General features: G+C 40.1%; 1 protein-coding gene across 1 annotated transcript; it reads right to left on the reverse strand.

Moving 5' to 3' along the window:
• Window positions 1–1,601: 1,601 nt before the first annotated feature.
• Window positions 1,602–24,172, reverse strand: MGARP (mitochondria localized glutamic acid rich protein; the record flags this gene model as incomplete). The annotated part of the gene is made up of 6 exons (XM_081998812.1): window positions 1,602–1,648; window positions 2,303–2,479; window positions 16,733–16,966; window positions 21,557–21,659; window positions 22,728–22,831; window positions 24,088–24,172. The coding sequence occupies 6 exons, from the start codon at window positions 24,170–24,172 to the stop codon at window positions 1,602–1,604; spliced, it is 750 nt and encodes a 249-aa protein (XP_081854938.1).
• Window positions 24,173–25,033: the final 861 nt, after the last annotated feature.

Raw genomic sequence — 25,033 nt, forward strand, 5'->3', positions numbered from 1 at the left:
TGGTAGCAGATTAATCAATTTGTCACCTATTTTCAATTTGTTCCATTTTCAATTTTTTCCACTCCCCTTTCTGTTACCATCTCTGCCTTCATTAATTGAATTGGATATATTAGGTATTTGTTGTCTAAATCAAAATCTGGAATAAAAACGCAACAATTTTTAGGCTTGCAAGATGTTTACAGAGAAAAATAGAGATTCCTAATTCTATTGCTTTCTCTATATCACTGCATTTATGTGCCCCAGGGTGGAGAGAATTTCTTGGCAACTTATTTTTCTGGTGTGATATCCTCAGATGCCCTTAGCTGTCACTTTGAGCAAAAATAACAGCTTTGAGAGGCACACTCTTGGAACTTTTCTGCACATCTCACCCATATTCATTAAATATCTGTTCAACTTTACACCATTATTCCCAGTAAAACACAAAAATTCTTTTTGGTAGAGGAACATATCTTATACTAGCATTTTGTAAATTATTTTATAATTGTAGGATTGGCTTGGCTTTGCCTTTTTTTTTTTTTTTTTTTTTAGTTTTGAATGCTAAAACAACATGAAAAAAGACCATGCCATTTAAGAACAATATTTACCTTTTATGACAAGAAGATAAGCGGTATTATCATATTTTATATTGCAGTGGATGATGGAATAATTAAACATGCATTTGCAAAGGACTCAGAACATAACCGTAAGGTTGTATAAGTGTATTTAGGACATACATTTTGAGGATACAATGAAAAATAACTAACTTTGCTCCATTTCTTTTTCCATTTGCACTGCTGCTCCAAGAATTACTGTATGAATTGTTAACTAGCAGCAAATAATTTTGAGAATTCCTGACCTGAGAGGTTTATTTGCTTAACTTTCAGTTGTTTCTATTCTAGTTAATATCTCATGTACCAAGATTCATGTTCATATTTCAACCACATTTTTTATTCCTTCACCTTTCTATCACCATCCTGCAGTCCATTTTGGAAAGGGGAGTCACAGGAATATCAAAACAGTATGAGTGTTGTGGACAAAGTTTTTTATTCTATAAAGTAATAAAGCCAACTGAGCAAGATACTAGCAAAATTATAAGAATATTACATTAAATATTTTTCATTAGCACAAACTAAAAGTGCACAGACACTAATTGTGAGAAAATGTCTTTAAAAAAAAACGTTCCAGAGGTTACAACTTCACCACATGTACACTGAGGATAAGATGAGTTCACTTGTATAGGGCAATAACAGGCAAGTCCAGTATCTATATAATTTAAGACAATGTCCAAAGAACACCTTTTGCCTAGAAGCAAGCTACAACTCTTGGGCCTTTATCCAGTTTGCAAGAAACTAAGATAAACCCATAAATAAATACACAGCATGACAACTGATACAGAAAAGTTTTGCTCCCTAGCCTCTAAAAGATGCCAGCAATGGTTCCCAAACAATACGAAATGCTGCAGTTAACTTTTTTTTTCCCCCAGTGTTCTTGTTGGGAGCAGAAATACAAATTCACCATCAGAGTGCATGTGCAGACTTACCACATGCTGCAATTGCCACTAACTGAGTAAAAAAGAAAGGTGAAGAGCAGGAAACCACATGCTGCATTTATACTGTGTACCTTTAGGGCTCCTTAGCAACTTCTTCAGGTGCCTTCTCCTCCACAGAAGCTGAAAATGGAGACAAAACACCAATGAGAAACATCAGAAACAACGTATTCGATGACAAATAGTCGATACCATTTACAAAGTCATATTAGCTACACAGACATTTTTCCTTTTAGGTTTTTTATTCTAATTGTAAAAGAGTTTAGAGGCCAAACTTCTAAACTCCTTTGAAAATCTCCGCAGTGATGAACATAACACACATTTTTCTTTGCATTCAATTGTATCGTTCAACTTCAATAGCAATATAAGATGATTTTTAGCTTCATTAAAAGGCTGTAAGGTTTATAAATATCACATGCTCTATATTTTTCTTTACAGCAATGTAATTTAAGAAAATTCTATCTTTCAAATCAAGTCAGGTATTAAAAAAAGTATGTTACATTATACAAAGCACAAGGGAGAATTTCTTGTTCTTAATGAACTTTACATCTAGCCACTTAGAGGGCACGGAGGTCAAAACACCCCTGCGATCCAATTTAGCAATACCTATTTCTACTGCATGGCATATAATTTCAAAATTAAATTTTCTGCTAACACTATGATGCCAAACACAGTCATTGCTAGTAGCCACATTGCATCACTCGAGTTCTGCATGCTCTTGGAGCTAGTTCAGTGCAAACAGCCATTAGTGCTTTTCAGAGACAAAACATTTCAGACCCATCTGTACTCTTGCACCTTCTGAAGTTTGCCCCGACTCCTCAGCATCAACGTCCTGGCTCCTTGAGGATGTGTCAGAAGTCTCTTGAGCTGCTGAGGCTACTTCTTCCTTGACACTGTCTAAGTGTTCCTCATGGGCAGAAGAAGCTGCAATATCCAAGACTTCACTCACAGTTTCTATGAATCAAATTAGAGAGATAATTGTCTTGTCTTTCCATTCACTGGCACAAATGAGGGCGAGCAAAGCATGAGGTACCTGCCTAACATACATCTTTGAAGTAACTGAAAGCAAAAGGATCTATCGGATGATTAAATTTTATCATGCAAATAAAAGCCTGCAAGTGGAATTATAGAAAACTACAAGCTATAAAGAGCACTTTTCACGTCTTTAGACAAAGGTATTGTATATATGTATACATATTCTCCCAGGTATATATTCTCTTACAGCTATCCTCATTTTATTTTCTGATTTCTGTCAAATTATTAATTATGTGCAAGACACTAATGGTAAAGTTTCTATGGAAATAATCCTAGTCTGATCAGCACCACAGGACACTACACATATACTCCATATATCCTTGCAAAGATGTCACAAGTAGTTTTAATGTAGAAATGTCCTGACATCAGTCTGAAGGGTTGGGCTGCAATTCCAGTGTAGCATGATTGCCAACTAGCCATTTTTCAATACTCCTTGAGGATAAAACAATCTATCTGTATAAAAAGTCTGTAATATGTCTATTTATTAATACGTCTATATACAGATACACTCTTCAGGGAGACTGAGCACATTATCCAGCATGTTACATGTTAAATTTTACTTGACTAAATTCTGTCTTACCATATTCTTCTAAACTTTCTGTTGGAGGTCTCCATCACCACACACCTTAACTGCTCGGCAGGATAAGGTTTGCAGGGACTTTGATGTTACAAATTGTGTCCTATATTAAGATATATGTACATTAAATACAACTAACTAAACAGCTTCATTAGAAGTTCAATAAATGCAGTAAATCGGAGTTTTGTAGGGCTCTCATCCCATGCCTTTTTCCAAATATCTGCTTGCAGGTATTTAAATATGGCATATTCTGAATGACAACTATTTCATGTTATTTTGCAAAATACTGACTGAATTTTGAAGAAGAAACAGGAAAAAAAAAAATCAGGAATTACTGCCTTCGTCTTTATAGGGATCAGCAATGTTATAAAAATACATTTGAAATTCAGAACATTAGATACTTTATAGCTAGCATCACTTAATGTAATGCAATATATCTGCTATGGTAACCAGCTGCTGGTTTTGAGTTTGCAACATCAAACATTGTTTATATTACCAAAAACTTGCTCTCTGACTTATAGTATTTTCCTAATTTTTCTTAATTTCTTGGGATGTTTCAGTGTTTTAATTTCTTTCACATTAAGAAGAGTAGGTCAGTAAGCAAGTAGGGGGAACAACATGGACTGTCCTGCTTTTTAATAAAACCTCACTTCCTTTGAATGGAAATTGTGTTTATTTGTCACCTATAGGAATACCTGCCTTGAAAACAAACATTAACACTTTATACCACTTGTACTGAATGATTTGTCTCCGGTCTGAAGTATTCTTTGTGGCTATCAGAAAGGCAGTCTACTGCAACAAAATATGGATTCCTCACAACGTGTCCATCCATGTCTACGGAGTAGCTGTCACTCCCTAAAATACAAAGGGCCTTGTTGCAACAGGCATCGTATTTTTTAAAACCTATGTCTGTACATGTGAGTAATCGTCCTTGGCCTGCAGAAAACTCTATCTGGTACTTTCATTTCACAGAAATTCAAATGGCTTTCATGTCTGTTCCTCGAGCACACACAGCTAGAGTTTCATAGGAGCCACCTTCCTGGTGCCACAGCTGAAGCACTCTTTTCGAGAGGAGAAAGCTGGCAGTAGCTGGTGGCTTACAGCAGCACCAGACCTGGCAGCTCCCACCGGGTCCTCCCTCACATCCATGCCTTAGGGCGTCATCTCCAGCAAAGGTTCAGACTGGCCCATGAAGACCATTTTGGCATCATTTCTTTGGCCTATTGTAACTACAGCAAGCTATCTAAGAGTTTTCTGGTGCTCTGAGCACCATGAAAATAAGAACTGGTCCATAACCATGAAAGCTATTTAAGCATTAATCTGACATACAGAAACAAATCTCAGCGTATTTTTTGGTGGTTTGTTCACAGCTCCATCTTGGAACAAACGCTCTGTATCCCGCTGGCAAGGTCAATGCGTTTTTCTCTGTCCTAGGGAATTGCTGTGATCCCAGGCAACACCAGATGAATGACGACCTGGCAAGCCGAGAACAAGCCCCCCACCTCTTTCAGAATCGGGACTGCCACATGGCCCCTCCTCTGTGGGGAACACCAGACGTACTGCCCAGGTCCCTCACATCCCCTCCTGCTGATCAGCTGGGAGCACAAAGCATTACAAAGGCTAGGAACTTCTCGTTTTGTTTCCCTGAATGCTAAATTTCACCTCAGTGCTATTGTGTCCCCCTCACCCTTTTTTTTATCTGCATGCATTCTTTTTTTTTTTGTCCAGCTTAATCTCTCAGAGCTGTTCCATGTAAAATCCTGCAGTAACATCCTATTTCATAAAAGATATTTTAATCTATGTCCAGTACAATGATGACTCATTTTCCATAATCCTTGGAAGAAGGATTTAATTCTCTATATGTTCAATTATTGCAGAGTTGTTAAAAAGCCTGTTGTGAAACTCCACAGCAATTAATAGATGTAATTGAAATAGCTTCTAACTTCTGTTATTTCAAAAACTAAAACATTTAAGCTCCTTTATTTTTTCAAAATAGAGTTGTAGAGGAGTTACAGCATCTTAACTGGTTCTGTGTTGTTTTCTGAATAATGATCTGTTTGAAATTCTGAAGTCCCCGTATTTCCTTGTGCAACAATGACTACGACCTATTTTGTCTATTTATGCCGGCTTTCTTACAATTTCTACAAGCTTCAACTGAAGAAAATAATCTGCATTGTGCAACTGCTTCTCTGCAATGAAGACACATGGTATTTAAGTGCTGTTTGTACTATGTTTTCCACTGAACGCCCAGCTGCTTTATTATCAATGTCACACAATACTACTTCAGCTCCTTAATATCTTCAGCAAAAGACCCACTTGCGGCATTCCAGTCAAATTGGTCTCAATCAAATTATGACTCACCCTGACCCCTACAATTTAAAATCTGCTAAAATTGGTAATGTTCTTGATTTTTTTAGGTTCTTCTTATAGTCACGAAAGTGGGGTTGTTTGGGTTTTCTATTTTCTTAATTCTGTAGGAGGGGATGACCCACATCATTCATCAATAGCACTGCTGAAGTTAAATGGTTTCATAATTTTACTGTTTCATTGGGTGTTTGGTGTGTCATGTCCCCTCTCCCCCCCAATCTTAGTAGGATGTATTACTCTACACCACTACACAGTTTCATACAAGGTGCTGGTAGCAAAATCTCAGCCTTTGCATATAATATTAGCTATTTTTTCCTGAAAAAGTGATATTTTTTTTTGCTCATGCTTCTTCACCAAGCATTTGTCAAGCTTAAGTTTCCCCTTGGGATAAGTAGCTACAGTTTCTTCAATTTTGCTAGGCATTTGTATATACCACTGCACTTACAGATCTGAATTAGGAGCTTAACTTCCTTGTGCTTTCAACAAAAGATATAACAACTTCAAGCCTCAGAGAAATCAAACTAACCATGTTTACTAACTGTAGGCAAGTGGTTATGCTTTGCATATTGCATTAACAGCTGTTCTGAAAGCATTCAAAGGGATTTTAACATACTCGGGATTTTGAGGACAAACATCCTCAGGCTAGTTAGATCCCCGGCATATCTCCACTACACAACCATAACTCAGCATCTTTGTAACATCCATTGCTTACGTTTAACACTGAACCCTAACAAAAATATCACCTCCTCCTGCCCAGGACAGTTATATGCACTCTCAAGTGGTCTTTAGCTCCTCTGCTTTAAGAGATAATCATTCTGAGAAGAAGTATGGCCTTCCAAATTGCACATGCAGGAACAGAACATGACTGGGCAAGCACCAGCAGCACATTACGTATGCACCAAACACAGCAACAAACCACTTACGTTATGAAAACACATCTGGCCTGAGTTGAGTAAATACAGAAACGGAAATTGATTTTACAGACAAAAGGAAATTAAGTTTTTGTTTTCAAACTTTTTTTTGTTAAATAAGGCAGCAGCCGAAAAAACTGCTTCCCGTATAAAGTAGCTATTCCTGCAGTCTTTAAAGGCCCAATTTTTACTCTTACAAGTGCTAAAGTTGCAGCACTGGAAGCACAGGACTCAACATTTCTGTGCATTCACAGTAGAACAGAAAACAAATCCAGGGCACTTCTGCATCCTCATGATTGTCAATGGAATTGTCTGAGTATTAGCGAGCTCAGCATTCCCCCAGCAGAACAGAGAAGCGTGGTAAGCAGGGACCTGCATGCCCTATGTGACTGACTCATCTTTGCTCCAGCTAGTAATAAAAAATTTAAAAAAACCTTTACACAGATAGACTTTCTCCTGCTAATAATAAAAAAAAACCCAACACAAAACCCCATGCACGGGGACTGACTTTTAGAACCCAGATCCTACTGCTTGCATGGCCTCTTCCCCCAAAGCTTTCAAGCATTTAAAACAAGCTTTCCAACTTTCCTGAGGGAGTTTTTATGCAGATTCAGCTCGGATTTTTGTCTGGGACACAAAGCTCTAGTCTGAAATTAAACAGGCTCACGCTGGCAGTCATGTCCCACCACCTGGGAAACAGTACGCTATAGGCTGAACTTGAAGCACGCAGGTGAAAGGGAGGTATGGAGCCGACAGAGCTGGCACTGACCTTGATAAGTGGAATGTGAAATCTGTCGAGAACTTCGCTCTTGCAAGAATTTTTGTAGAAGATACTCTTTCTGATAGCATTTCTACAGGACATACATTGTCAGGCTTTAGCGTTCAGTGTTCATAAAGCTGGATTTTCCAAGCTGTGTTTCATGCCACACACCACGTGTAAAAACTAACAAACCAACTGTCCAATACATACGTATTATTTCATACCTCAGCTTTCATCGACAATTCCTGAAGAAAGCAATAGGATATATGAATAGGATATATAAGATCAAGGAGGAGAAGAAGAAAAAATTAGTTGACTTCTTTTCTTACTCTAGACGTCTACAGTCACGTCAGCATTGCCAAGAGGAGTAAGCAGACAAGTCGGGAATGAGAAGTTCTGCTCCTCTGTTTAAACAAGCTTGGATTGGGAGCAAGGTACACCTTCCTTTGTTACAACACTGAGGTTTCTTCAATGCTAATTTAAACTACTGCTTTAAAGCTTACAGCAGCCCTTTCAAAAAAATCAACCACGGTAATGTGAGGATTAGGTCTTCAAAATTCCACTGAAGTAGCAGCTAGGTAGCAACTAATTGTTAAGAAAACAAACAAACAAAACTTATTTTACATATAGAAAGAGATTATTCTAAAAAGGAAAGAACTGCTTTCCTCCTTCCTCATGCAGGTGAAGCACCTCACCTTGTGAAAGAAATACATCTTTCTCTCAACATGTCAAAATAGAGGATGCTGTCTCTCTCAGAGCAGCGTTAAAAGGAGGAAAAGTCCAAATTTTTAAAAAAGCCGGGGAGTTTTTAAAAACTCTCTTTAAAAGCATGGGGGCACTCTTGGAATTCAGAATTTCACTCCTATAGCAAAAGTTTTACCACCTTTGGCCAGTCAACTCAGCACTGCTGCGAATGCTCTCCTTGTTCAAAGTGCTTTTGCGTTGAAACTTTTTTATTACTTTTAGTATCTATTGATACCAATTTATGGATGATTGCTACAAATAGCCTGTAGGCATAATTATACTAACTTGTATATTATATTCTTAAATCTCACTTTAAGTGGCTTTGTAAGTATATTTTCCTTATTTACAATACATACGCAGAAGATAGCTGTGCCAGATTTTAAAATGGAAGCTATATTCAATTTTTTACTTGCTCTGGGAGAGGTGGGGACTTTTTTCCCCCAGAATGGAAGTTTTATAACAAAATCATACAAGACAACTAACAGCCTTCTCAGGAGTACCACCTATATTTTTTCCCCAGTTTTGTATTTCCCTACTAATATGTTTAAAACTATCACGTTTTCATTCTGATCCCAATCCTCTGATTCATTTTGAAAGTGGTATTTCCAGTTAGAAACAACAACAAAAAATCTGAACAGGCACTGGTTTCCTGCAATTTTTAAAGATATTTAAAAATACACTTTTCTGAGTGAAGCACTTCACTTAAAGCAGTATCTTTCATATAATGAATTGGTTTTTTTAAGCAGTCAAGATGAGGCTGGTATCCATAATGCATAACGTCAGGTTCAATTATTTAAAAAAAAAATATTATTTGCAGAAGAATTTGGCTTTATAAAGCTAAAATAATACAAGTTAGGCAGCATAATACAAATGGAATCTGCCTGGAGCACAAGAACCAAAGCTGGAGTACAAAAAAAGGATTTGGTATTTCAAGCTGCCGTAGCATAACCAATGTAACACGCTAATTCCAAAGAAAAAAAAAAGTCAAATTTAATTATGAAAACAGAAACAATGTTTCATTCACAGTCTTTTAGAGAATTACTCATACTAGAATATGATGCTTTTGTTTACATAAAGCTTCTCCTCAGTAAGGTCCACCGAGGGTCTCAGGATGTCCCCTGAAACATTCAGATAGGCAGTGTAAAAAATTCCCCATTCCTTTTCATAGTTTAAAGGTCACTAGTGGAAAACTGACAGTGCAGTAGAATTCACTTTTCAAAAGTCAAATTCTGCCATGTTTGGAAAGTAATTCAGGAATGTATTTGAGACAGACTGCGAAACAGAGCACAAGAGGTGGGGTACCTGGCTCACTTAGATCTAATCCAGAGGAGAGCACAACAGTAGCAGGAAGAAACTACGATTCCCTGTAAGACCAAATTAACATATTTTGGTTCCATCATCAGCTTTAAGGAAAATGGAAAAGAAGTTCCTTCAACAATGCCTTTTGTTCTAAATCCTGAGGTGGTGGTGACAGCAGAGGTCCCATTCCTTCCTTTCATCAGAAGCCACCTGCCACCCCAGGTACAGCTGACCTGGGTTCAGCATCTCCTCCCTCTGCTTCCAGAGGCTCAATCCCCCCATCAGCCACCTCAGCAATAGGAAGAGGGGGAAATAATCATCACCGACTCACTTTGGGACAAAATATGTCCGTATGAAGTGAGCAGGTGCTTCAGGTGTCACTGGCCAGGACGACACAGGGAGCTCAGCACGCAAGACTTGCAGACACACACCAGGGACATCACTTGGGACTACTTGAAATGCTCTGTCTCTGCTCAGTGGCTTTTTATTCAGTGACCATTTAGCATTATAAACAGCTGGAGTAAGTTATCCATCTCTTTGGGAAAGGAAAAACACTTAACGCTTAAACAATTGGCTTAAAAAGGAAAAAAAAAAAAAATCTACTGGATGGTTAACCTCAGACCAATGCCTCTCTCCGACACTGTGATTCAGCACTTGAGCTCAGACAGGAAAAAATAAACCTCTCAGCTCTACGTGCTAAACCGAATCGGGGAACTAACAATTATTTAGAAAAGCGCTGATTATTCTTCAGTCCGATCCGTTCCTTGAATGCACAGGACAGGAACTAGTGGCTGGCAACTGCCGAAGCCCACGTGGCCCTCAAGAAACTGTTTGTGGAACTGCCCTGGCCCGACCACCCTGTTGTTTGGACATGGCACGAAGGCAGCCTCTGCCTTTCCTACCCAGCAACACCTCCCACGGGCATCAGGAGATTTCTCCCTTTGGCATTTCAGTTATTCCATAAGTCAAACCCAAACCAGAGGCTTAGAGCCCAAGGTCTTTGACAAACGGATGAACAAAGGCAGGCTGGGATATTTAATAATCCTGTCACTATAAAAATGTCAGTTGTTTTTCTTTTTTCAAGCTGTCCTTAAGTAATCCAGAGAAAATCCATGAGGTCCAGCTGAGAGCCTAAACCATGGCATTATGAAGCACATTTTTAAGGACAAAAAAAATTCTTCACTCCACGGAGCAAGAAAAAAACCCAACTTCAATCAACCAAACATTTCACAGGTTGGTTGTGCCGGATATAGGTCACTAGCTCCTAAGAAAAGCCTCATTATTTCATACTAATGACCAGAACACTCACTTCAAGAGAGCTTATTCTACAATGGATGATTAAAAAAAAAAAATTCAGAGATGCCTGTAATGGTCAGAATAAAAGCATAACAGTGCATAGCAGATTAATCCAGAATAGTTTAAAATACCTCAAATGATACACTTGAAATTATTTTATGTTCTGTAACAAGGATTTGTAGCAATGAGAAGCAATTCACATTGTGGTTGGTTGGTTGGCTGGTTTAAACATCTAGCCACTGATTGGAATGGACCACGAGGAAAACTAGTGCAAGTTAACATAAACAGCATATATGAAAATGCACTAATAATCTGACGTATAAAATCCTTCAGAAGTTCTAAAAAAACTTTTAATTAAAGCTGGGCATTTTTTTTAACACTCTTCATACAAAGTAATGCACCAGGTTTTACCCACTTACATTGTTTTCAGAGGAGCAACCAAAGTTCAGCGTGTTGTTTTTTGAAAATGATGTTTCTCTCTGCAGTGAGAAACGCTGCCCAAAAATTAATATAAAAAGCCTCATCATTACCATTCCAGTTTCAACTGCCACCACAGGAGAACAGAAAGGGGTCCTTGTTGCCATTTCCTGTAAAGCAGGACACTAACAGTATTCCTCTGCATGCTGTATTTACAGAAAATATTCACAGGTAATACTACTTAAGGTAAAGTAAATGCTAACAGTATTTGCCGACCAAAGTGAGCTCTTGCTTTATAATTTAAAGAAATAAAGTTACTTTAGGATTTTTTTTTTTTTAGTCTTGACAATGAGCTATAAATATTTTATTGGTAAAAAGCAGTAAGTCCATTTTCTCCTTAATAGTGACATCATTTAGGCATTACTCACTTTATGTCCTTTTACCACCTTTAATTTTTTTAAGTTACTTGTCCCTTTGTTCTACAACAGACAAATGAGAAGACAGTTATTTTATGGAGTTCTCCTCCACTTAGTTGTTTGCACTCTTAGCTGGGAAGTTCTAGGGTCTTTTTCCAGTTTACTGGAATCTTCCTCCCCAGCCCAGTGCATGCTGTAAAATTCTCTTTTCAGCTAGGATGTCCAAAACCGAACAGCCTCTCCATTTATGAACTTGTATCTTCAGATATTCACAACTTTTACAGAAGTCTTTTCTAAATATTGTTCCCATTCTTCCTACAGAGATTCTCCAGTTATGCTATGACGACTCATCTCCAAGCTCAGTTTTATGAAGGAAAAACAGGAGGAAGACAGAAAAGAGTAGTGGACAGTGCATGGCAATCAGAGAGATGCAAGATAAACGCAGCAACCCAAGGGACAGATAAAGTGATAAATGTGAAGCAGAAATACTGAACAGGTATTTCAGGTTCCACAGGTATAGATATTACCCCAGTAGGATAACATTCACCTGATTCAACTTTCTAGAGCCTAATTTAGCTAGCTTAGTCCACCATAATCAATGAAGAGAGCGAGAAAAAAAAAAACTATAAAGGGAGATTCAGGATAGGAAACCTTTATCACAGCTGGTAATTAAGCATAGATTTTGTCAGATGATATGAATACTTCCCCTGATTCTCTCTTCTGTTACACAAATCTACACCTTGAGACTCATTTCATGCGTTATACATATGAAAATGGCAGATAGTAGGCCTTAGTTATGAGATGCTTCTCATCTATACAAGTGAGGTTGAGAAGAGGAAAAAAAAAAAAGGGTAGCTATTTTCCCGAGGTTCTACTGTGAACAAGTGGTATAATCATAAAGGATAAGGTCTGTTCAGCCCTCTGCACGCTGCATCTTACCCCAACGCCTAAGGCTGTAAAGAGCTGCAGGCTGCATGGCTTCTCCTCCTTCCCCCACCCCGCACAAGCCAATGCCTTGAAGGATGTGTGTGTTCTACTGAGAATCATCATTCCGAAAGCCTCTGAATAAGTATGAGCAATTGCAAATGACTCTGAGGACTTTTCAGCAATCTTCAAAATACTCCCAGTGTCAGAGTATTTGAATACACATCCGGAGTTACGTAATTTAGCAAGAAAAAAACCAACGTACACCGATCATGTTGGGTGTTTCTGTCTGCTTGGCATCATTGTGCCATCAGGCCAGCAACAGTCCTGCCCAGAAAGCAGTAACTCCTGTCCAGTGCAGCCTGTATTTGTTTCTCTAGGCTGCAGAGAACTGGTGTTCTAACGCCATTCGAAGCTTAACGTGGAAAACACGGGCACATTCACACACTAATCCTCCCCAAACCTAGTTATTCACTCAAACAGCATTTGAAATAACGGAGAAGAGATCACGTCCTTCAATACTTACAAAATTAGAGAAGAACGTAACGCTACAGAAGTGCGGAGTCCAAGAAAGCAGGGTTTTGGGCTAATTGCTCTTGCTATTCCACCTGATAACACCAAAACCTCAAGCCTCAATACTAGAGTTGGGAAAAAGTTTATAGCGGCAATCCAAGAACTAAAAGTCAACAGATGCAACAACACTGCCTAATCCAAACAGCATCTTACCAATCTGTGCACTTTATAGCATTTGTTCTATCGGAAGAAAAATTTATCTTAATTTATGGTCCCCAGACCACAGAGTACAACTAGAACAACAGCAGGGAACTTACCAGCAGCAGGTAGTAACCAAGACTGACAGTACAACAGCTCAAGCAGCAAAAGGTACAGTAAACTAGACTTTGGAGGAAGCTAAAGCCTTGGGAACAGAGTTACATGGCACAGTACGTTTTTTGGCAACAGTATTTAAGAGAATTCCAGATATCAGTAGCGGGTTGTGAATTGCTTAAATTGAGGCGAGGAGAAAATTCCAGCCAGGTACAATTGTACTTAACTTTCTAAAATTGAAAATTACCCTGATAAAGTACCTACCTCAAAGGTTGGGGTTGTTGGGTTTTTTTTGTTGGTTTGGTTTTCGTTTTTTTTTTTTTTCACATCCATGTGTATAATCACACCTTCACGTTATCTGTATACCTATGTATCTATACTGGAGCTGGAGACAAAGGTCCATTGACACCTTGCACTTCCAAACATACTACAGAAAGCTTTATAGATTAAAAGAAACAAATGCATTTGAAAAAGCAGAGGTTTACTGGTAACAATAAAAATACTTGCACCTTCATCTGCAGAAGTAACATCAAGCTACCAAGAAAACTAATGAAGTTATTTAAATAACTATTGTTTCTCAAAGTAAGCCTGCATCATCCCTAGGCAGTTCTGAAAGAAAAAGAATTCTCTACCTATGTAGATACACTTTTTTTTTTCCCTCTGAATGGACACAACACAAATGATGAACATGGTTAAATACAAAACTGAAAGGTATTTCCAGAGGGATCTTAATTATAATTTTTTTTTAAAAAAATACAAATAGCTCTTGACTGCAAGTAAACACTGAACAAAGTGGTACACAGAAAGCAGAGAACTTCTGAATCAAAATACCATGTGCTTATCTTTTAAGTATTATGCCAATGGAAAATAGCTTTTACACAGCTTAAAGGAAAGGGACACTGCTTTAAGCCTGTGCTTGTACGACCACGTGCTGCTTGTTATACCCTTCACATGGTCAAGAGTCAGAGGTCCCCATCAATGCCTTGAAGATCTGAGGGAAGAACCGCTTCAGCGGTCGTGGTGTTCTGCTGCAGACGAGGCCGGGAGGAGAGCAGCAGTGGAACACTAAGGTGGCAGGAGCCTCTGCAGCCTCCTGGGGCAGGACTCGGGGTATGCAGCGGTCACAGCAACTTAGCCCCGGTGGGGGAACCTCATGTGAGTTGCTTAAGGGATCTATAGGGTACACCCTTGACTTTGGCACAACTCGATTATTTCCAATGGTCTTCACTGGTAACCAGTGGCATGGAACTGTTCTCAGAAGCAAGTTTTAACATGCCAGAAACATCAAAGAGATCAGGCAATACTATGCCAGGGACAACACTCCCTTGCTTTAGAAACTAGTAATTACTGAGGGGGAAGTACAACTTCTGCTGCTTGATAGGAAATGCTTTAGCTAACGTGTGATATCCTGATTAGAGGTTGGAGGGAAGAGGGCTGAAACAACATGCAGAAGTTTCTCAAGAATTTTATATCCCACAGGTTCATTTCCGCTGGCTTTACCATGCAGCAAAGAATAACCACTGCAGCAAGATTTGACAGGACACCTGAAACGACCGTCAGAATCCCTTATAAGTATTGACATAACAGAAGTGTTGTTCTAGTGCCCTTTTCTTCAGTAAGTATGTTACCAGAGAAAATAGAGCTAAGAAACCAGTAACTTCTAAACAGTACATCCATTTCCAGTCAACACCAGCAGTAACTGACAGTTACAAGACACATTTACTCTTATAAGATAATGAGCACTAACTACACAACGTCACTGTGTCTAGAATTAGATCCTCAGACTTAATCCACTTATGCACAATGCTTCCTAGGGAAGATTCTAGCTGCTTCCTCTTCAGTAGAGTGGCAGGAATATCTACCACACAGAAGATCCTACCCAACAATTAAATATTCCTAGATAAGCGTTGTGAAAGGAATATTCAACCACTTCTAGATACAAGCAACTGCCCACTCAAAGTGAAATTCTGGAATTGCTCTGTAGAGCAACAGAGGTAAAACTGTTTGCAACTGCAAAATATTTTAAGACATCTTATATCTTTTACCAGCTCTAATTCACTAGCAATATATACCAGACTACTTCCTTTCTAAATGAAGTAGTCTAAATATTCCGTAGAAATGGAAATTTTTAAGGCTCTAGGAACTTTAACTACTACCTTATACATATTTTTACATGTAAAGAATAATAGTCAGTACAAATATACTTACCTGTACTTTTTGTACAACCTGCCTTTAGCAGGTTGGACCAAGTATTGTTTTAAAATGTTATTTATAATGGATTTTTTTGCAGATAAGCACAGGAGGTATTCACACATGAGTTAAAATCCCATTTGTACCTAGACCTTTCACAAAAGTCAGCCATTTGAAGTGCTGCACCATTTGTCAAGTTCGTTTGTTAAAAAGGCAATTAAGATGCATTCATTCCTCACTGGAGTCACCAAGGAAAAAGGCAAAAATAATTCCAGAATCTGCTAATACCTTTCAAGGTACTACAATAACCTCCCATGGACTTAGCAGTCAAAATACTTCTCATCTCACTTTAACCCTGTCCTGGTTTCAGCCAGGATAGAGCTGTGAAAACCAGCTCTATCCTGGCTGAAACCAGGACAAACCCGTGTTTTAAATGTATCCTCTCAAGTAGATGTTTTCTCAAAGCAAGTCAAACATAGGTGTGCAGTAAAGATTCCATGTTTAAATCAAGCTGAAAACCACTTCAGTTTCAAAGCAAGAATTACAGTGAAGTTTCTCTTTCTTGCTAGGCTGGCAAGTTTTCTGTTGTTTTGTTTGTTTAACTGAAGACACCAGATGCAAGTGTTTGCTGCTTTACTATCAACCGAGAAATTGCAATTGCTTTATGTGTGTCCCAACTTCAGCTAAACAAATCAAGAGGTATGAGGATAAGCCACTGCTCCATCCTGACAAAAAATTTAAAAAGCTAAAAAAATCAAGTTAAATTAGAATCCTGTATTTTGTGCAACTTATGGATAGGTTTGCATTTGTATTATTGTGATTTTTTAAATGTACAGTAAACCAAAATATTTCAAACACCCTGACAGTTAAAAATACTGAGTATGTAGCCACTAATTGATTTAAGTGTTTCATACCAATTTGATGTTTTATTGAATTTTGACATTTTTAGCCAAGTATATCCTTAACACTGAGCTCATAACATTTTGGTTGATGTGCAAGATTCTGTTGAAGTTACACTGACAGAATAGCTGTAATTATTTAGTGTATCTTAGGAATGGTCAGTGAAATAAAGTGTTTAGATTCCTTAACAAACCCTTAAGAACCAGGTCACCAAAACAACTAGTTAACCAACCACATTACATGCTCACCATACTGTAAGATCTTAAAAAAGAGAAACAGAAAGGGTAGTAAAATAAAATTTTCATTCTACTGGTTGTAGACAGTAACTCTGGTGCCACAGGCAGCATGCTTTTAGAGACACTAATTTAATAAACTCAATTACCTTATGCTCATGATATGTCAAGCTAACACCTGAATTACTTTTCACTGCAGGACAAATTCCATTAGGAATACTGACATTTGTTCTTAACGTTCTGCAGTAAGAGGCAGAGTTTTAGAATCCACAACACACACACACACATGCAAAATCCACATTCGTAAGTTAACCTTGCACTGCAGCAGCTTCTGAATTAGCAGTAACTTCCAAATTAGTAGCAGCTTCCTGCTGTGCTTCCTCCACAGCAGGGGATGCATCTGGAGCCGGTAAGTCACTCTCCCCTCCAGTTTCTGGGGATACCCCAGCACTCTCATCCTGCGCTGCAGGTCCAGCAGCAGCTACTGCATCAGCCTCTTCCGTGGCTGTCTCTGCTTCAGTGACTTCAGCTGTCTCTTCTTCATCACCTTTTAAGGATTTGTTTAATACAATAAAGAGAGTAAAGCGCATGCAACACAAATTCACCAACTACTTTTTCCCATCATCCTCATCTAAATTTAAAATGGGAAGCTAAGCTTTGAGATCAAAATTTACAAAGTCAAGAAATCAATAATTAACCCCCCCATCTTGTCTAATGTGGCACCAAAAAACATGTTTACAAGATAAGGAAACCATATTCTTAATTACCGAGTTTCATAACTGCTTCAGTGAAATACAAAAAGAAACTGTGGCTTAAAGCAAGCGACCTGCAAGAGGTGGGAGTGCAGGGAAGGATAAAAAGGGACCAGACCAAGTGTTGCTCCAAACCCACGCTGATAAAAGGGACAGTGATAACGTGCTCATGGGAGCCAGAGGGAGCAGGATGCTTGGCCAGTTTGCACACAGCAAACGAGTTACCACACTGGGAGTAAGACATTTGCTACCATACTTAGAAGCTCTTACAGAGTTTATTATCCATCAGGCTCACAGCTTAGCAGCACTGCAACCCAAGGTGTACCTTCAGTTTGTGCTGAGCTGTTTTCAAGGTGGCTAACTTGGCTGGCAACAGCTACAACAATGCCGAGCCCAACAAGAGATTAATTTTCAGCTGGGTTTTGTGCCATCTCTTAGCCCTACCCTGCCACAGGTATTCTGCTACCCCTATTCACCCTGCTTTCTTTAAAGCTAGACTGAATGCACTGGGACCACTGCAAAAGCCGTAGCACTCAAGTAAGAAAGGTAAGGTCTGCAGGGCAGAATGAAACAGGGGATCCTTACTGAAACTAGGCGTATGTAAGTAAGAAAATAATTTGCTAATTTTAAGTGGTCAGCATTCACTTTACTGGAGATATAACCACTTATGACTGACCATTTTCTTCTTAGAAGCCTCAACTGTCTTTTAAAGGCTTGTCTATACTGCCATGGGTCAAACTCTTTAGAAGCTGAAAAACCCAGTGTTTCCCAATCATGCATTACTTCAAACTCAGCTCAGACAAGTCATTAAAAACTAACAGCACAAAACAAAGGTGCACAATCACCATGCAAACATGCACTAAGATCAAGTTAACAAAAGAGAGTTAGATACCAAGTGTTCATTGCAAGTTTACCACTAGAACCAACACACCATGTGAAAAAATAGAACTGGGAATAACGTTTGTAATACAGTGAAACTAAGTGAGAATAGAAAGGAAAGAGCTTAAAGAGACATAGTCAGAATTTATCTCATATCTGTTTAAAAACTAAACAAATCAATTTTCAGTATTGGTTTTCTTATGCTAGTGCAAGCCTATCTTTTTGTGTTCAGGTTTAAACACAAGTCTATTAATTGCTCAGTAAAAGTCAAAGCTTTGTATTATGCAACCTGGTCATGTCCCTTTAAGAGAAGGCTATATTTCAAAAAAGCTAAATTGATTACACAAAGAACAGACTAACAGCCAAGCTCAGCATTCAGTACACTTTATTGGACAGTCAAATATAGAGTGCATTCATTCAGAACAGCCAGCTTCTCAATCCCAGAACTGCCTTCTACAAAGCAGATTCAGTAATAAACTCAATATGGTTTGGCCTTGCAAACATAGGTAGTTCTTTCAAAGTCTCACAAGTATGGAGTTTTACAATAGAAGGTATAAAGTCATCCCAAGGTAGGCTGCAAGGTACGCAATGGTGAACGACTGTCCTTTGTATTTAACTTCCTCTGGTTTGGAAAGGGATTTCCCTTGTATTTTAGGCTGGAAAGTGTAAAAGCAGAGTATAGATTAGAAAGATTGAATCAGCTTGCATCAGGTTAAAAAGAAAAGTCATTGCTAAAAAAGAAGGAAATCAGGAACAAGTTTAAAGGAGACACATGCAAATGGAAGACAATACTCAGTATTTGCTCAACAAGCAAGAAAGAATGTTCTGCAAGACAAACATCATTTCACAGTTCAAATGATGTCCCAGATTTCCTACTGCTACTTCAAGTCAGGCTTCTGCCAGGGGCTTTTTTATAAATGCCTCTCTACATTTGAGAGTAGCTTTCAGTTAAGAAGAGCTACAGAAAATTTGCTATTAGTTCTTTTTTTAAACGTCTAATATCATTAATAAGAATACCATTAAGTATCATTTCAATGCACTAATAAACAAACAAGCCTAGAATAGCATTTGATTGTTTCTCTTGTTTTGACAGCTTTGTTTACTCTATGTAGTTCTTTGTAACAGACATTTTGGGTTTGGGCGCAAGGGGAAAATTTTACTCAGGGTGAGAAACCACGAAAATCATTTGGATTAGGAGAGCCTCTCTCTGATCAGCTGCTCCCTGGTATTTTTTTCCAGGTAGAGAGTTCTTCTCTTACCATAGGACATGTAGCAAATATACCATGAATGCACTGTTCGGCATGCTGCTTTTCTATTCACCACTCCCTATTGTTACCAGCACTGTTTTACAGCTTATTTTAAGCTTGATTTTATGTGATGCTAAAAAATGTTAGACTACTTTGAGAACAGAATTTTTAATTGCTCTTATCAGCAACGCGTACTGTGGAAAAATGTAAGGACTAACTACATCTAAAGAATGTGTGGGGAAAGAAGCTGCAGGGGCACTTCAGGGAAAAGTAGTACTATGGTAACACTCTGTGACAAGATACACACAAAAATATGACTATGCAGGGAACAAGGAAAAAAGGGGAGGGATAGAGACGTTAATTCTTTTGAGAAAGCACACAGAGGATTCCACAGGAAAAGTAAGAACAGAAACCTCTTTTGGGAGGATACAGTTGGGAATGAAAAAGGATTCAGAAAAAGAGCTGATTCAACAGCAGTTTTGTATTGTGAATTGGAATTAGAAGTCCAATTAAAAACTCCAGGTTGAGCATTTATTCAGAAGTTCAATACTGAAAATAACATAGGAAACAAGTTTCAGCAGTGTTCACTGCATGGCCTGAGAAATGTTTTGGACTTCTTACTAGCAATAATAAGGGAGGCAGCAATCATCTGCCTTTGGTTGTGACATTTATATAACTTACTAAGCAGTGCAAGGCATCAGATTATGGCGTGTCTGTAGAGTACCCGAAGTCAGAATTAAGTAAATTACAGAGCATGGAGTACTCTTACCCCAGTCTCTGGCAACACAGGTATAGCCTTCAGTGGTTCAACAGCACCACTGACGCTGCGGGTATCCCACTGAAACATTTTGGTAGAGTAGGATTAAAACCCAGTACCTTGCAGAAGTGAACCTTAAGAGAAAAGAGGGAGTATACTTGACATCATTTTGAGTGCCTTGGAAGGTCTGCTTAATGCTTTCACATCTACTGTGTTCTTCTGACTATGTTAGTCAGAATGGAAAGAGGGTAACCCTCATTTCTTCCCTCAACAGCAGGTGACTAGGTCACCAGGAGAAAATACCTACTTTGGTCCTGGTTAGATTTTTTATTTTAAGGACAAGGAAGGACTGCATTAAAATTTTGGCCAAATGCTCAACATTTCAAGAGCTAAGTTTAAAAACTGTATTGCTTCCAGCTGCTTAAGAGAAAGGAAATTAAGATGTTTTGCCATATTAAATCTTAAAATCTGTAATTTTAAAGTTCTAAAACTAAAGAATCTGTTGTGGAACTTCAAGACTAACAACTTCAAAAGAAATAATTTTGGAGGCAGACAATTCAAAGCATGTTCTCACATTGAAAACAAACTTTAAACTCAGCATATTTTATTAAAATCTATTTTTTGTGAGCATGCAAATATGTTAAATCAATTCTCTAGATGTCAGCATCAGAAAAAATAAGGAACAGCTTCAAGTGCTACGACTTCATTAATTTATTTATTTTTTTTAAATAACAACTAAATAAAAATATAAAGATCCCTAAGAAGTAATTTTTTCTACTTGCTTTGCCTAGCAAGGCCATGCTTGCCAAAGTTCTATCTTTTATATTAATGGTGCCATAACACTAATTGATGTAGACAGAGACAACATTCCATTACAAATATTTGAACTAACATGGTCTAATTATTTAAGCATGAAGAGCTAAGTAAGGATTTGCCACACATTTAGGTGGTGTCTGCTTTTCATTTAATCCTAAATTTAAAAGGACAAAAATCAACGTTGTGAGACAAGAAATTGATCCAATTTACAATATCTTTAAAAAACGCCATTTTTTTCTTCTATTGAACTGTGTTCCGTGATGGCACGTGGCCTGGAGCCAAACTCTTGACTGAGAAAAAGATATTATCTCCTTCTCTCCCAACAAACAAAAGAACAAAACTGATTTTGACAGCATTATGCATTTAGTCAAGTTTGATTAAGCTTCCAGTAAATCAAATGCAAATACCCAATAGACAATTAACAATTCACACATCAACTCCGTCCATCCAAAGAGACTCCTGCAGGTTGATGGCAGGCCAGATTCACTGCCTAAACATTAAGTCCATTCCCAAAATTTGTGCAGAAGTAGCTTTGTAGCAGAACACAGCACAACCTCCTTTGTCTTTGCTCCCAGTCACAGAGCTCAGGCAAGGACTTGGACAGGGTTAAGGCCTGATTAGACAATGTAGAAATCTGTTCCAGACCCTCATGTACCCAGGGAACAAGAGAGAAGAACTCAACTCACCCTTGCTTGACCAAGGTTTGTTTTTCCGCCCTTCAGCTCTCTCATGAAGAATATTCATATGTTCAATATACTTGCTGCGGGATGAACTGACTATTCTGTAGGCCTGAAAGGAAATTATACCCAACTTATTGCTACATCCCTACAAAGTTACCAAAGAAAAAGAGGGGAGGGGAAGAGAAGGGTTTAGTACTATTGCTTATCGTAAAAGGCATATCAAATTATGCTAAGCAAGGTTAAAAAAAAAAATCTATTTTGCTATATTAACATATTTATACATTTCATATTTCTCCATTGTTAGAAAGCGAATACCATATAGCTTTTGAAGTGCTGCAGTGTTTCAGGAATTGAACACAGTATTTTAAAAAACAATTACAGTCAGATTATTAAAAAAAAAAAACAAAAAACTATGGTAAAAAGGTGACAACAAGAGAATTTATTATTCCTCCATATATGCAATCACTCAAGTTTGATATTTTGAACAAGCAGAAGCTACTTACCATTCAAGAGGATTATTGTGTGGGAGAGGGAAACATGTACCTCTCTGGGATGTGCTAGACCCTATCTCACTATCTCAAATCTTTGGGGTGCGGTGGTGGTGGTGGAAGCAAGCTATGAAATGGAGGCTTTTAGGGGCGTGAAGCACAGAATCGGATACATTCAAACGCAGGGAAGAGAATGATTACCGAAAAGCTTGAAAGAAGATGTTTACAATACTCCAACATGCTTTTTCAAAGTAATTAATATTCTTATCTTTCTCTGTGCCCCAATTAATGAGGTTCATAATTTTTGCCTTGTGGCTTCAGACAGTTTATTTCACATCTGTCTTGCCCACTTTGGTATGTTCTTAATGTTTGCTGTTGACAAGAAGAGGCAAGGGGTTGGCGGCAGGATTCCATCTTTGGACACATTCATCTCACAGAGTTTTAAATATGCTCCCCACTAAGAATGACAACAGCACTAGATATCAAAGTTAACAGTAAAACAGGCAAGCAGAGGCATTCAGTTTCACTACCTCTCTTGAACTTATTTTTAAGTTAGACTGTATTTAATTATATGGTATGACATACCATTCTGCTGACAGTTTGCGTATTGACCATATTCCTTAACCCAGAACACACCTTATACCACACCAACTCAGAAAGCACAAACAGCTCCATTCCCAAACACTTACATAAAATAAACCACCAAAAGCAGCAACACCAGCAAGGAGATAGTAAATCATGTTCTCTCCAGAAGAGCCAGGAACGCTCCCAGATGACATCTGGCGAAGAGGTGCTATAAAAAAAACATGATTGAAATTCATGTAAAGCACTGCTAAAATATGAACACAGAATAGAATGACAGAATCTGAACTTTGAATGGGAAAGGATGATTTTAAAAGATGTGACAAAACAGAGAGGTACAGCTTAGCAATGTTAGACTGCTGACATTTAGATACATGCCCATAACCTCAAGGATTGGCCAACAGGGCAGACACGCAGGATTACATGATTTTATTGCTGATCCAGTACATATTCACTATAACAGCAGTGCTAGCCATATATTTTTGTTCACCATTTTTGTAGTTTTGATGCTTGCTATAGCCTTCGATTCTTCTGTACGCCTCCAAAAAAGACCCACGGAAAACACATGGAATTGTTTGTCCACAAAGCTTTCAGCTGAATTTCGTGACTTCATCCCAGATGAGCAGCACAGACGAGAAACGCATCATTGAAAGAGTGCTCATTAAACATAAAATGGCTCTGAGCATTGCAATCGGTAGCTGCAAAAATAACCTCCATCTCAAAGCATTGCCATCGTGTGCCAGATTACGTTTAGCATCATCTGTCTCATGACATACTTTTCAGACTCCTCTTCAGGAGGCATCCTAATGGATCTTCTTACGTGGCTATATACGTTCTGCAGTAGTTTATGAGGAAAACCTTCTTCTGAGAGGCTGCACCCCGCGGGTGGGAGAGCCCTCTGCCAGCTTGCAGCCGCCCAGCACGGCCAGAAGACCGTTCTGCTGCCGGTTACACAACTCCCGACGCGCCAAGAGCCACGGCTGCGCCGCGGCGGCCCGGCTCAGGGCCCCCTGCCCGGCGCGGAGCCGCCGCTCGGGCTACCCACCCGCGGGGTTCTTCATCCCTTTCGTTCTTCCACTGCGAGGTGGACAACGGCGGACCCCTCGCTGCGAGGGGGACGGACATGACACAGCGCTCGGCCCCCTGCCCGCCACCGAGTCTGCTCCCCCCGGGGCGGGACGGGACGCACGGCCCCACCGCAGCCGCTTCGCCCCAAGGGCGAGCCCCCCAGCGGGGCACGATCCCGCCCCGCGGAGACAGGGGCTCCCCGCCCCAACGCGGGGATGACCGAGCAGCCGTACCCGGGTCCCGACCGCCCTTCCGACCGCGTCAACGGCCGCCCCCCGCGACCTTCGCGCGTCCCCCGCCGAGCAGAGGCGGCGGCGCCTCACCCTCCCGGCCCGCCCCCCGCCGTCCCCTTGACCTCTACCCAGCCCCGGGCCGAGCTCCGGGGCGGCCCCCGCGTACCACGCTGCTTGAGGCGGCTCGCAGCAGCGGGAGCCCTGCTCAGGCGAGAGGCCAGCGCCTGCGAGGCGGCCCTGCAGAGATACATGGCGGCGGGAGCCGGGGAGCGGAGCGGGTACCGCGCGCTGCCTGACAGCGCGGGGCTGCGGCAGATGACACCGATCCCCCCCGCCCCCCTCCCCTGCGCGGCGGGGCGGGGACACCGCGGGGAGGGCGGGGCCGACGCTAGCCCCACCCCCGGGGCGACGCACCTGGGCACCGCTGCCGTTGGGGCCAGCGGGGCGCGCAGCCTGCGCTGCAAAGGTAGGAGGCTCCTTCCCGGAACGCTGGGGTCACAGCCGGCACCGCCGCTGAGGCGTTCCGTACAGGCGTCGGACACAGCGCGACAGCAGGAACTACTGGAAACTCAAGAGACTCAGGATAGGAGGAAGGAGACCAGGGACTGCATTTACCAAGGGCAAGGGGGGAAGATGTTGAGGATTGTACTACTGTGTTACTACAATAGCAAGATCTCCCGGAGTGAGCCTTTGCCAACAATTCCTGGAAAGAGATCTGGAGAAACCAACTCAGCTCAGAGCAAAGGGCACTCAGGTTAAACACTGGGACAAAGGAGTTCAGCGTTGGTAGTCAAACGCTCGAGGATTAAGTCACTGTGTGTGTGACCACGTTAGCTGTTAAGGTCACGGGCAGCCGGAGCCAGTGCTGTGTAGCCAACCTTCCCCCCCGCCCCAGCTTCATTAGACAGTTGCCTCGTTACTTACCCTTTCTCTATATGTAGCTTTGACAATCCCCTCAATGATTTAATGCCATATTCTGCCGACTGTCATGATCCCGTTTTTCTGTCCTTGATCGACCTTGATGCACAAAGAGAAGGTGAAGGCGTAAGCATTCAGAAGGCAGCGCTCAGGTTGGAGACCGACATCGGCCGTGCAGCCCCAACACCAAGCAG

This window comes from Phaethon aethereus, assembly GCF_964289735.1.
Source record: "Phaethon aethereus genome assembly, chromosome: 4".
Classification (NCBI taxonomy): domain Eukaryota; kingdom Metazoa; phylum Chordata; class Aves; order Phaethontiformes; family Phaethontidae; genus Phaethon; species Phaethon aethereus.